General features: G+C 39.3%; 1 protein-coding gene across 5 annotated transcripts in view; it reads left to right on the forward strand.

Annotated features, from left to right (window-relative positions):
- Positions 1-7,051: 7,051 nt before the first annotated feature.
- The window catches only part of TBC1D19 (TBC1 domain family member 19), an 80,236-nt gene continuing 70,566 nt past the window's right edge, over positions 7,052-16,721 (forward strand). For 4 of the 5 annotated variants that reach the window (XM_044418411.1, XM_044418412.1, XM_044418414.1 and 1 more), the window contains exons 1-2: positions 7,052-7,234; positions 14,771-14,843. In XM_044418411.1, coding sequence (XP_044274346.1) covers positions 7,136-7,234; positions 14,771-14,843 — 172 coding nt within the window. In that variant the 5' untranslated portion in view covers positions 7,052-7,135. Of the gene's footprint in view, positions 7,235-12,498; positions 12,645-14,770; positions 14,844-16,721 lie in introns of all 5 variants that reach the window. The other variant, XM_044418415.1, reaches the window with a different exon arrangement.

Genomic DNA, 16,721 nt, shown 5'->3' on the forward strand with positions numbered 1-16,721 from the left:
TAGATGTGTGACCCAAAATCCCATTTTCAAGACAGTGAAATTGTGCGGTATTCATTAGCATGTGGTAGGTGTGGGGGGTTTTTTGTCCCAACTCACTCCTTGATAAATGAAAGGGGTTTTAGGGTAGATCGTCCTCCTGATCACCAGTTTTAAGTACTCTATTTGAAATCCATATTGTTTCTCAGAGTAAGCAGACTGAAAATTGTAGTCATAAGATTATACCTTTTGGAAAGCTGAAATTATAAAAAACAACCTATTTCAAATGTTAAACCAATAGAAAGACAATAAGTTATCTAAAATCTAGAATTAGAGCAATCTAATTCCTTACATACAAGCACCAAAAGTGTTTGGCAGTGAAGTTTAGCTTTTGGATTCACTCCTTGGTTAGTGAAATTTATTACTCTTCAGAAAGAATGACAGGCAATGAAAGTTCTTTTCTGCTCTGATGTGTCAAAGTATATTATCCATTCCTTCCTATACTCTGAAGATTACATCCATAGCACTAGGATAAAAATCTTATTACGCTGATATTGAGGAATTGGTTATTTTAAAAAAGGTATTAAAATTTAGGAAGATATGATACCATATTTTCTGCAATGAGATTTACTGTAGCAATTTCAGGCCAAGCCAGTGGCTCTGTCTATATAAACAAGCCAATAAAGCCTTGCAGTGACAAAGATTAGGATTGTAATCACCAGTCTGATATAAAAGCTAGAGCAACAATAGTGCACTGTGACTCCCATGATTTTCCATTGAGGTAAGACAGCACTAGTGTTGACTGAAGCGGGGAATAAGGTACCACAATGCAGGGCCAAGTAGGGTCTGTAGTAAGACAGTGCTACAAATGTCAACCCCCCAGTCCCCACTTCATTTCTGAGGGGCCTGTTGGTGCTGACCTTGTAGCACCACTTTTTCTTCTGTCCCCTCTGTTGTTGCTATTTGCTTCTTAAAAGAAACAGAAAATGGAATTAAAATGTAATGACCTGTATCGACCATTGTATGTTCCTTCCTTCCCACAACTAGCAATTATAAAGCCCCAAATCCTCATTAAGCCAAGACTGAGTCTGTTGCCCAGGAAAACTGTACTGAGGAATTGCATTTCCTAGTAGACGTTTTTGAAGAAGGATTCGAGTGTTTACTCCTCTCCAGTGCTGCTCTCTGAATGTCCTTTGATAGTTATTAAAAATGTACAATATTTCTCTAGGTATATGACCTTTACAGACATGTGAAAAGATGGATCTGCAAAGTGATTAAAAACCATTTTATTATAGTTCTAGGGTCCTTCCAGATGGATGGCTTGTCGTACTACTAGTTGAAAGGCACTGTAGAACAATTCTGACTTTCCCCCCTGAACAGGTGATTTTGGTAAGTAGAAAAGCCAGAAGAAGTATCGGGGAATGTGGGTGGGTCCCAAATGGATGAACACATCATCTGGACCCTCCCATAAAATTCCATGAATGAGGCAGGATGACTGCACAGTAAAAGTTTCTGCTGGAACCATCCATAATGTATATAAAAAAGATGATATCACTAGGCTGTGATCCCTCTAAAGTTGATCATGATTTTGAGCTAAACAGGAGGACAAAATGGGGATGTATCCATTTCCCCCTCTCTTTAACTCTGAAGGCAAATACAAGCTTTAGGAGTGGGAGCAATTGAGTCCCAATCACTGGGAACAGACAGGATATAATTAATACTGCAAGAGACTGTGGCATCCTGCAAAAGGGTTCATTCTTTCCCTTGCACTGTTTCCTTAATAAGCCCCCACTTGTAGCTGCTGATATTTACTTAAGGCTTTTCCAACCTGTTTGATTAGCCAGATTGGCTCTCAGAATGGCTTACAAATCAGCCATCTAAAAACATAAAACATATGTGCATATAATAGATGTAAAATAATAATAATAGAAGACCTTTAAATGGCCTTTCCTTGCACCTTTCCAGCTTCTCCTACTTCTGCTGTAAATAGATGCAAGTGACTCAAAATACTCTACAAATTAATGGAATTCAGCAGTAGTACACAAGGCTTTTACTCTCTTATTTAGCAGGAACTGAGGACAAAGAACATGGGATGATATCCATCCTGCAATGCTTGTGAGCCTCCAGAGGTGTCTTACACAACCTGATGCCCTCCAGATATTTTGGCCTACAACTCCCAGCAGCACCAGCCAGCAATGAGATGATAGTGTTTGTAGCCCAGAATATCTGGAGGGTGCCATGTTGGAGAAGGTTGCTGCAGAGGCATCTGGAAGATAAAATGCTAAACTGCACAGTTCTGGCAATGCAATTTTTATGTCCTTATCAACTATTCATCCTTAGAAAACTAGTCCTGACTTCTGGAACTTTTGTTTTGTGGTGCACTGCAAAAACAGAAAGAGTCTGAAATGGTTTTACGTTAGTGAAATGTTGAAGAAGAAACAGCAATCCTTTAAAACAAATGGTGCACAACAGACCTATTAGTAACTGACAGCACTTATGACCCAAAATTATTGATAAGTCTGTGAAATCTGAGAAATTACCTTGATTGGTTTTTGTTTTCTCTGGTGTTTTTGAAGAAGAAAAAGCTCAAGGCAGCAAAACACGTTGAGAGCTGAGTGACTTGGTACTTTTTGATACTGTATTGCACAGACCATTGCTTCACCTCTCCCCACCTTACTTTATTAACACATTACCAAAGCCCCCCCCCCCCCCCGCTGCACTCTGCATTCATTTTCTAAGTGACACTGGATAAGAAATAAAGGAGAAATACTAGAAAATTTATTTTTAGAGGGTAGCTGGATAATTGTGTTGCAACAAAAATGATTTCTTGTGGTATCTTAAAGGCTCAACAACAAAGACTGTACTGGCACCTTAATTTCTTCCCAGTATTGTTGTCTGGGGGGGGGGGGAGGCACAAATAGAGGACATTAATTATTATACATTCTTCACTGAATTGTTCCCTTGTCCCAAGATAGTTCTTGCACCTTTGTTGAAAGGAATATCTGACTGAACTTGGCAGTACAAACTATTTTTAGAATAGATATGGATCTTTATTAACCAATTAAGTAGATTTATTCTTAGTTGCTGCTGAAGAGATTAGAACAGAGATCTTGAAATCTGTCTGATCTGCACATGATCAATCTCTTTTCTGGTAAAATTGTGAGAATCTATGATTATGTGCAGTAAAATTGACAAAATTATTCTGGCATAAACTTTCATGGCCCCCTCTTGGATGCATACCTTAAAGTGGTGAGGGGTTTGAAAGAAATGAAGAGCAATGATACCGGGAGGCCAGAGTCTTTCACTAGGTTGATCTCTTGGCAAGGTCACCCAAGGTGGAATGGTCCAAGCTGAGACACCAGATTAAGATGCATCTACCCCAGGAGTAACAGTTATCAGCAGAAGGGGATGTATATTTCTAATGCTGATGGGGCAGAACAATTCCTGAAGGGCAGCTACTGGGCAGTAATGGTAACTAGAGGTGACCCAGGAGGAGCCTCTTTCACAGACAACGGTAGTAGCACTCATGTTAATTCTGGTTAGTACTGTGGAGAAGAAAGAAATGGCAAACACTTCTGAATATTTCTTATCTTGAGAACCCTATTATGAAGCAATCAAAAATTAAACAAGAGTCAGTACCAGAAGATGAGTTGTCTAGGTCGGAAGGCTCTCAAACTTTTACTGGTAAAGAGCAAAGCACAAATAGTGCTGTCACTAAAGGTGCAGAAAGTAGATCAGAGAGGAAGTAGTGGCTATCATGTGCACAGGTGAAACTCCAGCGCTGCACAACACATACAATTGTAACATGGAACATGACAAATATGAATCAAAGCAAACTGGAAACTATAAACAAAGAAATGGTACAGCTAAATATTGGAGTACTTGGTGTGAGTAAACTAATGTAAACTTGGAATTGGGGTATTCCTAGTCAGACAAACCCAAATTGTTTTACTCTGGAAATGACAAACTCGCATGAATCAGAGTGGCTCAAATACTGAGGCAGGATATAGGAGAGGTCATTAAAGGCTATATTGCAATGTCCAGCCAAATAATACCAATCAGAATTCTTGGAAAGCCTATCAGTACAACCAGAATTCATATCTATGCTCCAGCAGCAGATGCTGAAGAAGAAATTGAAAACTTTTATGAAAATATCCAAGAGGAAACGGAAACACATGAAAAGCAAGATACGCCAATCATAATAGGTGACTCAAATGCAAAAGTAGAAAACAAAGCAGAAACAAATGTTGTAGGAGAATTGTCCCAGGAGTCAGAAATGAAGCAGAAGAATGACTCATACAATTTTGTGAAGACAGCAATTTATTACTACAAATACATAATTCATACAACTGATCAGAGGGCTGTATGCATGGCCATCACAAGATGGCCAATACTGAAATCAAATAGACGACATAATTGTCCATATAGGATGGAGAAGATTTTTTCTTGCTGCCAAAACAAGAACAGGAGCAGATTGTGGTAGTGACCATGAATTCTTAATGTAAAATAATAAGAAAAAATTAGACTATAGCTGAAAAAGATCATTAACAGAAGCATAGAGTCATAATGCAATTTAAACAGCATTCCTGAATAATGTAAAGTCTGCATAACAATAGATTTGTGTTACTGAATATTCAGTTGACTGTGAATCAGAATTGTAAATTTAAACCAGAGAATTTGAAAGAACACCATAGGGAGAATGTGAAAATACATTTTATATAGCAAAAAGAAAGAAAATTCTAGATGGACATAAGAAACACAACTGTCAAGGACAGGGGAGAAACAAAAGCAAAAGGTGACAGAAACAGGGTTAGAATTGTGAAGGAAACTTTTCAGCAACTATCATGTAGATACAAAAAGACCAATAGGGGAACATGGAACAGCAGAAGAGATGAAAAGATGGCAGACTCCTTTGAAGAGGTATCCTATGAGGAAGAACATTCAGTATCAGAAAGTGAAGTGAAAGCTGCTCTGAAAGGACTTGGAAGAAATAAAATACCCAGAATAGATAGGGTACCAACAGAACAATTCCAAGCTGCAGAGACTGAATTGGTACAACACTAAGATGAATATTCTTAGAATATTACAATAAATATGGAAAGACAAAAGTCTTAAAAAATAAATAAATAAAATAACAGTCTGGAACCATTCAGTATACATTCTAGCACCTATGAAAGGATCTGCAAGAGTACAGCAACTTTAGGATCATTGTACTCATTTAGCTCCATTGCATTGTATCCATGACAGCACTGCTCAGCTTTTCCAAATTCCAGTTTGTGGTTTTCCTAATGGCATCAGTCCATCCCATAGTTAATTCTGTGAACTGCCCAGGGAGCCTTTGAGCTGATGGGCAGTGTAAAAATATAATAAATAATAAAACATTTGGTCTTCCTTTTCTTCTTCTGCCGTTCCCTTTCCCTAGCACAATTGTTTTCTCCAGGGAGTTCTGTCTTCTCTAAATGTGCCCAGAGTGCAACAGCCTTGGTTTTTGCTTCTAAGGAAAGCTCTGTCTGGATATGACCTGGGATCCACTTGTTACTCTTTCTGCCTGTCCAGGGTATTCACAAAGCTCTCCTCCAGCACCATGTTTCAGATGCATCAATTTTCTTCCTGTCAGCTTTCTTCACTGTTCAGCTTTCACACCCCTACACAGTGATCAGGAATATAATAGTGTGGATGATCTTGGCTTTGGTCTGCAGTGAAACATCCTCATACATGATGCTTTTTCCTAGTTCTTTCATTGCTGCCCTTCCAAGTAAACTTCTTGGCTGTGGTCTCCCTTTGAGATGATGATATACAGAAGCGTTCACAATTTCAACTTTTTCACTGTTGACATGAAAGTTGTGTAATTCTTCTGTAGCCATAATTTATTGCTTTCTTACTGTTTAGCTACAGTCCTGCTTTTGGACTCTCTTCTCAACTTTTATCAGGAGTCATTTCAATTCATTGCTGCTTTCTGCCAGTAATATTGTGTTATCTGCATATCATATATTATTGATGTATAAGGTAATATTCTTGACTTTATTTATTAGATTTTTATCTAAGACTTATTAGCCATAAGTCTTTCTGGGCAGTTCACCGATTTGAGAAGGGTTGACACCATTAGGAAAGCCACAAACTTGAATTTGGAATAGCTGAGCAGGGCTGTCATAGATAGGATATTTTGGAGGGCTTTCATTCAAAAGGTTGCTATAAGCACACAGCAACAACAACAGACTTCATGGACTGTAGCCTGCATTTGTAGATTTTATGGGGCCATAAGGCTCTTTGCTGTTTTTTCCGCAATGCTCTGGAAATCATTACCTAAAGATTAACACATTTATTAAGGCATAAACTTTTGTGGGCTGGAAACCACTTCTTCAGATGCATGTGGTGTTATCCTAAAGTGTAAGTGTGTGTGAATGGGTGTGCATACTACCCCCCCCCCCCCGTGTGTGTGAGAGAGATTGCTATCAGTGAGGGCAGAGGAAAATAAAACGCAAAAAATTATGGATAATGAAAATTATGATGCCTTAATGATGCCTATTTATTGGTGGTAACAATATAGCACATCAATTAGCACTATTGGTGATGACACAAATATTCTGGCATTGGGAAGTTAATAAACATATTTCATGTTTATTAACCATCATCCCAATTTGAGCTACAGATATTAGATATGAACTTTTAGTGATTTCATATTGCAGTCTCCCTTTTAAGTTCCTGCTTTCTGGAATATGCACCTTAAGCTCAGAAGCAGAGTGTCTTGGGAAGAAATATTCTCCTACTGTTTTTTGAATATTGCCATATCAGATGTCAGAACTGAGAGATAAGTGCAAGACACATGGCAGAGGTTATTTTTTTAATCGTGTAATTTTAGGGGAAGCAACACATTGTCAGTACTCGTAATAATAAAGTCCTGTTTTAGAGCTAGAGGACAGAGATTGCAAATTGACTGTAGGTCGGACGCGGAACTTTACTTTCAACGGAGCTGTTTTCGACGGAAATGCAACTGAAGCGCCGACTCCTCGCCGTTGCTTGGCAACGCCTTGGTAGCTTGAGCCTGGCCTAGGCGTGGACGTCGATGAAATTAGTCCGCCTGCTGCGCAAACCCACCTGAAGGGACTGACGAGCCAAGGAGAGCGCTCGCCTGCTGTGCGGGTGCGTGACTGAGAGAATCATGCTAGGCCAGGATGGCGGCCTCTCACTCACCATTGCCCAGATCGTGCAGAGGTTGAAGGGCTCCGGACTTCACTCGCAGCTGGAACGACAGGCCCGGGTGAGGTTGCTAGAGCTGCTTTTCGGTGTCCTCCCCCCCCACTTTTTTCTTTCTTTCTCATTTTCTCGTCATCCCTCGCCGTCCTCTTTCCCCTGCTTCTCCCCTGCTTATCTCTCTTCTCCTCACCGTTTCTCTTCTGTTCTAATATAGAATCTTTGCGCTTTATATTGGTTCCCGTCTCTTCCGTTATTCTTCTCTTTTGTTTGATCTATTATTTAGCCAGTCTTTCTTTGTGCCTTCCTCTCCTTAATCATCATCATCATCATCATTGACAGAACATTCCTGACAGTTCAGAGTGCATTACACACATCCTGCATACAGAGAGACATACACAAGTGTGGTAAGAGTTGAGCACAGCTGGGCAGTTGCTGAGACCCCAGCATCATCAGCCTTAGTGGGCTGCCTAAGAAAACACCTGCAGAAGACGTCATTGGGAACTCCTGGGCACTGCTTTCAATTTCTCTGACCCAGATTCAAAAGAGGTGGCACAGGTGCTGTTCACTTTTCTGTTTAACTTGACAGGCAAATGGTAGTTTCAAGGAATAGACAGCTCTTCCATACCTGCCCCAGTTTTTGTAGCTTCTTGTCACCATACACAATTGAGAGATAGGCTGCATCCAGCCAATGCTCATTCTTGGAATTTTGCACATGTGTATCCACATGTCTTTCCCTTCAACTTCCATGTAATTCTTTTTACAAAAGTCCATTACGGAAGAAAAGATGGAACAACTGCCCTATTCTTTTTGACTGATTAACTCAGAAAAAGTACAGGCATTAAATAAGAGGAGGTAGTTATAGCAAGGAGCAGCAGTCTGTGTTCGCTTGTCAGTACTTTATTTATTTAAAGCTTTTATATACCGTCCAACTACTAGCATCTTGCAGTCTTACAGTAAAAGCAGCATAAAATGAAAGAAAGCACAGCATCCAAATAATTCCAATAAGATAAAACCCACATTAAAACCTAATCAAACATTAAATGGGAAAATAAAAAGGGTTTAGCCTGGCACTGAAAGGAATAGAGTGTCAGCACCAGATGAACCTCTCTGGAGAGCACATTCCATAACCAGGGCACCACCACAGAGAAGACCCTTCTTCAGGTTAGTCACCCTCCTAATCTCCTTCAAGGAGGGCTCCCTAAGAAGGACCTCCACCTTAGATCAGGAGCAGGTTTATCTTTCCAGACTATTCAGAAATAACTGCTTCTTTCTACTGTTACTTTTTCTCTTCCCTTTATTGATCACCTGCTCTCTCTCTGGGTATTGGGCCCACTCCACTGCCCAGAGTGATGAGGAAGGCAAGCAGAGGTGGTTGCTCCTTGCAACTATATCCTTAGTTTCTAAGGGGAAGAGTGGAAAAATAACAATGGCAAGTGCAAAAAAGGCTCAACTCCCTTAGTAAGAAAGTGGCTGAGATTGTTTAGCTTAGGAAAAAGGTGGGTAAGGGGAGATGTGATAGAAATGTGCAGAACTATGCATCTGTGGAGAAGGTGGATTGTGAGACACTTTTCTCCCTCTTTCATAATACAATAAACCAGAGTGATCCAATGACACTGATTGCTAAGAGATTTAAGATACATAAAAGGAAACACAGTGCATAAACTGTGGAATTTGCTTGCATAAGGTGTAGTGTTGCTCACAAATTGGAGAGCTTCAACATTTGTTGTTGTTGTTAGTCGCGAAGTCATGTCTGACCCATTGCGACCCCATGGACAACTTTCCTCCAGGCCTTCCTGTCCTCCACCATCCCCCGGAGGCCACTTAAGCTCACACCAACTGCTTCAGTGACTCCATCTAGCCCCCTCATTCTCTGCTGTCCCCTTCTTCTTTTGCCATCTATTGTTCCCAGCATCAGGGTCTTCTCCAGGGAGTCCTTCCTTCTCATTAGGTGGCCAGAGTATTTGTGTTTCATCTTAGGATCTGGCCTTCTAAAGAGCAGCCAGGGTTGATCTCTTCTAGGACTGACTAGTTTGATCACCTTGCAGTCCAAGGGACTCTCAGGAATCTCCTCCAGCACCACAATTAGAAGGCCTCAGTTCTTCGGTGCTCAGCCTTTCTTATGGTCTGACTTTCACAGCCATACATTGCAACTGGGAAAACCATAGCCTTGACTATACGCACTTTTGTTGCTTCAAAATGGGATTAGACAGATTCAGAGAGGAGAAGATGGTCAATGGCTATTAATTGTGAAAGCTATAAGTCACCTTGAATGTCAGATGCGATGTACTTATGAACATCAGTTGCTGGGGAACTTGGTCAGGGGGTGCTATTGCACTCAAGTCCTATCTGAGGGATTCTGAGGGCAGTTGGCTAGCTGCCAAGTGAAGAAAGTACTGGACTGGATACACAATTGACCCGATCCAGCATGGCTCTTCTTATGTTCTTAAGGTGAAGGTACCACTCCCTTTATTGCTTGTTTCCCCTTCCAAAACACACTTTAGAAACAGAGCTCAGGACCTGTGAAGGTGAGATTTGTCTTTGAAATGGGAATTTCTTCCATTTTGCAATGTCATCCAGATCTTGCCTCTGGGAGGCACTGGCAAAACTGAGGGGGGTCTAAGGGCATTTGATCTCACTGTGAAAACCAGGGGATATGTTTGGAAACCAGAGCAACTGACCTGTTTGCAAAAAGGTTGTTCATTGCTTTCCAATCTTGAGGCACATCATAATCATATCTGTCAAAGGCTTGGTGGTGGTGGTGGTGATCATGAGAAATCCCTATCTGCAGCCTGGGTAGGCATGGTATAGGAGGGGTAACTTCTTGATTTGGTTAGCAGGTTCCTGTGTTAACATTCACTGCCCAGTTTTTGCAAATCAGGGAGGCCTAGTTAAAAGAAACAAACAATGAGTGAAGTTATTTTCACATAATATTTTAATTAAAAATACAAATAGTCCTCACTGCTGCTTTAAGGGGAGTTGTGAGAGCCAATTGGACAGCCAACTTTTACAGTATCTTAGAGAGAGAGAGAGAGAGAGAGAGAGCCAAAAATGATTCATCTTTGCAGTTATGGGGAAAACTTTGGCCTCCCCCACTTGTGTTAAGGCACTTTTGGGGTAGCTAGCAGTGGCAGCTGCCACATAGCTGCTTGGCAGGAGCAGCAATGGGTTTTGCCACTCTTGCCAAATAGCTCACTTGTTGCTGAACTTGAGCAGCTGAGTCTGAGTTAGGATGACAAGCCATTGTGATTCAAACAGTCATAGGTTCTTATTGTGCTTGTCATCTGTGATAAGAACCAATTGTTGGTAACCAGAATGGATTCACATGCCTTGACCAACAACAGTTAATTGTCATGTAATATGAACCCATTGTCCCTGAAAGAAGTTGCAAACTGACATCAGTCAGCCTGGAAAGGAATTTCACTGGTGAACTTTTATTTGCTTTAGAAGTAGATCTTTAGCCCTGTTTCAGCCATAATAATCTGGGTCTGATATACCATAGTTTATTGGACTTCAGTGAGTTTTGTGTCTGTTTTGTGCTCCTTCTTTTCTCTCTTGCTTTTTTGTTCTCTTCCTAGCATTAAGCAAAACTTTTTTAGTTTCTTAAAACATAGATTGTTGTAATGTTAAAATGAGGAAACCATGAGGATTACGCACAATCTCCAAACTGGGTCATTGTTAGTTTTCTAGTTTTGAGAATTTTTGTTTCTCAGTTTGTATTAATAAGTTTTTATTTACAATGTGGGCAGAATTAGCATCACTGACTCTAACTAAAAATCTTGTTTGGAAGTTCCTATATAGATTTTGTTCCTCTTGCAACATCACCAAGTGTTTGGAGTTAAATTATTTGAAACAAGCACAATCAGCAAATGTGCTGCCAGTGAGATATTGTCTCTGTGTACTACTATTGTCTCTAATAGTAGCTTCAAAGGGAAGTGCTTGAGGGGGACTATGGCAGACTGGAGAAGGGTTAGCCTTTCTCTTCTGCCCTGTTTGCTTTCATGCATTTAAGCCTAGTTTGACTGTCAAGAGTTTTAAGAAAGCTGTGCATGTTTGCTTTTTTTAAAAATTTACTAGGCATTTATTTATTTTATTTTATTTATTAAAACATTTCTGTGCCTCCCCTTGCCGAAGCCTCGGGGCGGCTCACAACACAAAATACAATAAAATACAAAAATAACAATATAAAATTAACAATATAAAATAAATAACAATATAAAAGAAGTCACCCTGGCCAGATAAATAAGCAAATATTGTTAACAATTAAAATGACGCTTAAATAAAAAGGTCTTCGCTTGGTGCCGAAAAACAAATAACGACGGCGCCAGGTGGACCTCTCTGTGAATTTGTGTATTAGAAAAGACTTATTTCATTTACTCCTGCTATTGTAAATAAGTTTTCATTCACTTTTGTTTTTGACTTCTTTTAGCATTGATGGAGAACTTTTGAAGCATAATGGATGGGATATAAATAATAATTAAGCACGCATGTGTAAATTAGGCCTTATGGGACTACAAAAGGAGGTGAACTGTAATGTTGCCAATTAGTGGTGTTCATGCATAGGAAAGGGTAAAGTGCATTAAGCAGTACATCCTTGCAAAACTTAAGACTTACTAGTATACATCATGTGGTCTGAAATGATGTCATAGAAAACAACATTTTTAATAGGTATATCTAAGAAATCAATAAAAATCACTGACAAATCTATACATTTACAGTTTAATGGGGCTCTATCTGCCTCTGGCACTTCCAATGCAGATTCTGACTTGTTTTGATATTTATATATAGATTTATATTTATGTAGTTAAGACAACTGATGCATTTAATTTGGAATTATTTCCTGAAGAATCATCTAGTTTGTCTCTCCTCTATAAAGCTAAGCCCAGATGTTCCATTATTTTATGTTTTCTTCTTAGCTTGCTTACTATATTATGTGCCATATATTAGTGCGTTTACTGATTCCTGCAATTTTCTTTGCTGTCATCTTTTCAGTTTAGGTTTTTACCTGTTGCTGAATTTAAGTTAGCAGATCTTTAGTTTCATGGGTTGCTATAAATATTTATTATTGATGAAGTGGAAACATCGGTCAAACAACATACCTGAAGAATAATAGTAACTAATAAGTTCCATTTCACACATTTTATGAAATCCTTTAATATTTGTTGATTGTTATCTGCTTTGGTTAGTTGTAGCAACTAGATGGGAAATATTTACAATACATGTAACACTAAATTGAGTACAGTTCTGAATACATTGAACAATTTAAGGTGTTTCAAAACAAAGATGACTAGAAAGTGGATATTAAGTCTTTTAGTTGAATGTTTATCACAGGACAATCCTCTGTTTGAAGGCATCCTCTGAAGAGGTGCTCAAGTCCAAATCCAGGTCCAATTTAAAGATGCTCTCTGAGCATTGCAGCCCAATCACATGCATGTTTTTGGAAGTATGCCACTGACTTCACTGGAATTTATTCATTGGTAAGTGAACATAAGATTTTCACTTGCAGTGTAATTTTAAGCAATATACATAGTTTTCAAAGTACAGAAAAGTACTTTATGGGATGTTTATCTTAAGGCAAATTCAACTTCTGCAGTAAATGCAAGCAGCTGAGAGTCTCTATACTTTTTTCTATAACTTTGTCTCAGAGGAGAAAAATTAAAGAGAAGGAGGTAAAAGCATAAATATTTGTGTGTTTATTGCACATATATGCTGTTTCATCCTGGAATTGTGCAGTGCATTTTTATTTGTCTTTTTACCATAATAAATATTGAAACTGCACATTTGTGGTATTAGATCTTTACCTGGTTCTGATAAAGAATTCTGATTCTCTTTAATTCACCTGGCTGATGGAAGGATGAGGATTGTATAGTCAGGTTTGCTGATGAAATTAGCAAAATGCCTAGAGGATAAACTGTGCTCAAATGCAGAGCTGGAATGTCTTGGTTTAACAAAGCAAAACCCACAAATTCTGAAGGAGAAGTATTGGATAAAGGGATAGAAAGGGGAGCAAGAAAAGGCTTCTGATCAATTACTAAAAATCAGTTATATTTCATGGATTTTTTATTTAAAATAACTGATTTAAAAGAAGTGTCATGTTTGGCCCTAAAAGGGACTGCAGTGCCCTTTAAAACATTTAAAAATGCAATAAAACCAGAATACAGTAAATCTGTTAAAGAGATACAAACTGTTTATTTGGCTCTTAAACATACAAGCCTTTATACAAGGACATACAAGTAAATGGATTACCTGTAGTCCACAATGTGAACTTCATGTTTGTATGAATAACAGCTGCAGGTAACATGAAGAACTGCTAGCTCAAATGCATCCCTAAAGAGATACCATCAGATAAATCCAGATGCCTCCTTACATCTACATAAGGAACACCTGCAAAAATCATGGCTTCTGGTATTTGCATAGTCTATGTATACCAGAGTAGCTTGTTAGTGGTTCAGTTAGCTCCTGTTTTTTTTTTTTTTTTTTTTTACCTGCCTGGGGTCTGTAGGTCGTGCTGCATATGTTATGTTGTGCATGCCTCCTTTACTGAAAGTCATGACGTATTTGCTTCTGAAAATATTGTTACTATGTATTGATAAATAAATTCCTTTTCATTGCATATAGGGAAGCCCATGTAACTGTCAGTGCAAGAACAAACAACCACATGTTAAAATGCTTTGGTTCAGAAAGGTTTGGATAGAAGTACTGGAGTTTGAACAAATCCAGGACTCTTACTGAGAGAAATAGAAAGTAAAATCTTTACAAGATGTAGGATGACCTAGAAACCTAGGTGCTGAGAAGGGTAAGCGCTAGCAAGGAAGTATTCATCATTACCTCCAAGGAGCAACAAAAACTAGATAAAGAATTGTAGCATTATCTGCAAACAGAACCATATGTTATAAAGTCATTTAGTGTATTAAAACCTAGTCTGATATCACATAGTGATATTACTAACAAGAAGGCAATTTGTTAAAATAAAAGTGGATGAGGGAAGGGTGTCTAATCTTACCTGTTCAACCTCTTTGCCTTTTACACTTCTTTGTCTCTGCTGCTTTTTGTGCAGTCCTTTCAACTATGAAAGTCTGGAACCTGACTAAGAAGAACTGGAAAAGGGATGGGTGGGTGAAAGACTAAGTACTTCTTTTCCTCCCAAGATTTCTATGTCTCCTCAAGCTGCCTTGCGGAAGAGTAGTGGCAACTGGGGTTTCAGAACAGGAAGTATCCACAGAATCTTCCAGCCTATATATGACTACAGCATATAACCAGAATCCTTGTTTTGTGTGTGTGTTTGTGTATGTTTACCACTGATGATATACATGCTGGCTGGAATCCAAAAAAACTAGCAACTAATTCTGTGTATCCAAAGAGGCTTTGGGTTATATTCTTCACAATCCATCAAGCTATATGGCTTTCCATTTGTGAAACAAAGAGGGCTTTCAAAAATATTGCTGTGGAAAAATATATTTTTCCACATTTAATATGCCTTAACTAAGACTATTTAGAATCTTGTTTCTTAAACACAGCCCCTTTCCATTTAAGTGATGAATCTCACAATTTCTGAAGAAATTTTATGCTGCTGATATTTCTTTCTTTCTTTTTTTTATGTTAGCTCTGTCTACACAATCCAGAGATTAAGCTGGAATCCTTGAAGGAAGACATTAAGGAATTTCTGAAGGCATCAGGTTTCTGTTTTTTCATTCTTTTTTAAGATCTTCTATCTGCTTGACTGCTAAATATTTGGGCATCATTCTCCTACCCAAAGCATTTTTTAACTCTCACCTTGTAAATATTTTTCTACTGTTACTAGTATGCACAAATTTTGACAATATAGCTATTTTATAGCAACTTTAGTCATTTATGCCATATTAAATACCTGAAAGGGAAAACAAACAGCCACCATTTCCAGTTTATCAAAAGCTTAGTTGCCTTTTTACTGTCCATTGATGACAAGGTGCATGAATTTTTACAGGTTCATTTTACTCCAACAATGTAAACAGTATTGTTGAGACATCTTGCTTACTTATGTTTGTGGGCTGTACCATTTCATCTTGCAGATGCAATATCACACGATGGAATTCTCTTCAATAAAAATAACAAAAGTATTTATATTAAAATGGATATTTTCCTTCCAACTAATTGGAAACAGACACAGTTTCTTGAAATATCATCCATTGAATGGTTCAGATTGGCTTAGATGATAAATGTGGTGTGGTGGTTAAGAGCATGGGACTGGGACTCAGACAATCTGGGTTCTAGTCCCCGCTCAGCCATGGAGCCAACTGGGTGACTTTGGGCCAGTCACAGACTCTCAGCCCAACCTACCTCACAGGGTTGTTGTTGTAGGGATACAATGGAGGAGGAGAATTATGTAAGCTGCCTTGAGCCCTTTGTAGGAAAAAGGCAGGATATAAAGCGAAAAATAAATAAATAAATGAAAAATAAATGTCTTTCTCTAGATTTTGGGGGACTGTAGCTCCTGTCAGTCTAACCAGTAATATCAGCCTTTGAGGATGATGGGAATTGCAACATGTAGACCACATGTTGATTTCATTTTTGTATCATCCAATACCTGAAACAGTTTGGGTGGTTCACAACAATTCATAAGCATAAGTGCAATAGTAAAACTGGAGGTGGTTGTCAGATCTCTCTTGTAGAAGGTGAACCTGGACCCAGAAGATGTCACCAATTATAGACCGGTGGCCAACTTCCTTTTCTTGGGTAAGGTGCTTGAGTGGGTGGTAGCCAGACAACTCCAGGCACTCTTGGAGGAAACTGACCATCTGGATTCATTTCAGTCCATTTTCAGACCTGGTTTTGAAAGAGAAATTGCCTTGGTTGCTCTGTGAGATGGCCCTGTGTGGCAGAAAAATGGGGAATGTGTCCTTGTTAGCTCTCGTAGACTCTCTGTGGCTTTATATACCTTCAACCATGGTATCCTTCTGGATAGGCTGTCCAAATTGGGAGTTGGAGGCACTGTTTTGCAATGGTTCTACCCCTACTTGGTCAGCTGATTTCAGAAGGTGGTGCTGGGGGAATTTGGCTCTGCGTCATGGCAATTATGCCATGGGGCACTGCAGGGTTCTATTTTTTCCTCCATGCTGTTCAACATCTACTGGGAAAGGTCATCTGGAGGTTTGGGTGGAAGTGTAGCCAGTATGGTGACGTGACCTAGCTTTACCTCTCCTTCTCATCTAATCCAGGAGAGCCGATGATGGTTCTGAATCAGTGCTTGGAATGCATGATGGACAGGATGAGGACCAAAAAATTGAGGCTTAATCCAGATAAGATGGTACTGTTGGTGGGCAGATTATCTGGCGGTGAGTGATATTCACCCTGTTCTGGATGGGGTTGTACTCCCTTCAAGGGACAGGGTGCATAGTTTGGGAGTGCTCCTTGATCCAGAACTATCCTTGGAATTTCAGGTGGCCCCTGTGGCGAGCAGCACTTTCCACCAGCTGAGGCTGGTCCATCAACTATGTCCTTAGCTGCACAGGCAGAACCTAGCAATGGTAATCTATGCTGTGATAACCTCTCAATTGGTCTATTGTAATACTCACTAC

Source organism: Varanus komodoensis, unplaced genomic scaffold (assembly GCF_004798865.1).
Source record: "Varanus komodoensis strain SLA01 unplaced genomic scaffold, ASM479886v1 scaffold9, whole genome shotgun sequence".
In the NCBI taxonomy this organism is placed as follows: Eukaryota; Metazoa; Chordata; class Lepidosauria; order Squamata; family Varanidae; genus Varanus; species Varanus komodoensis.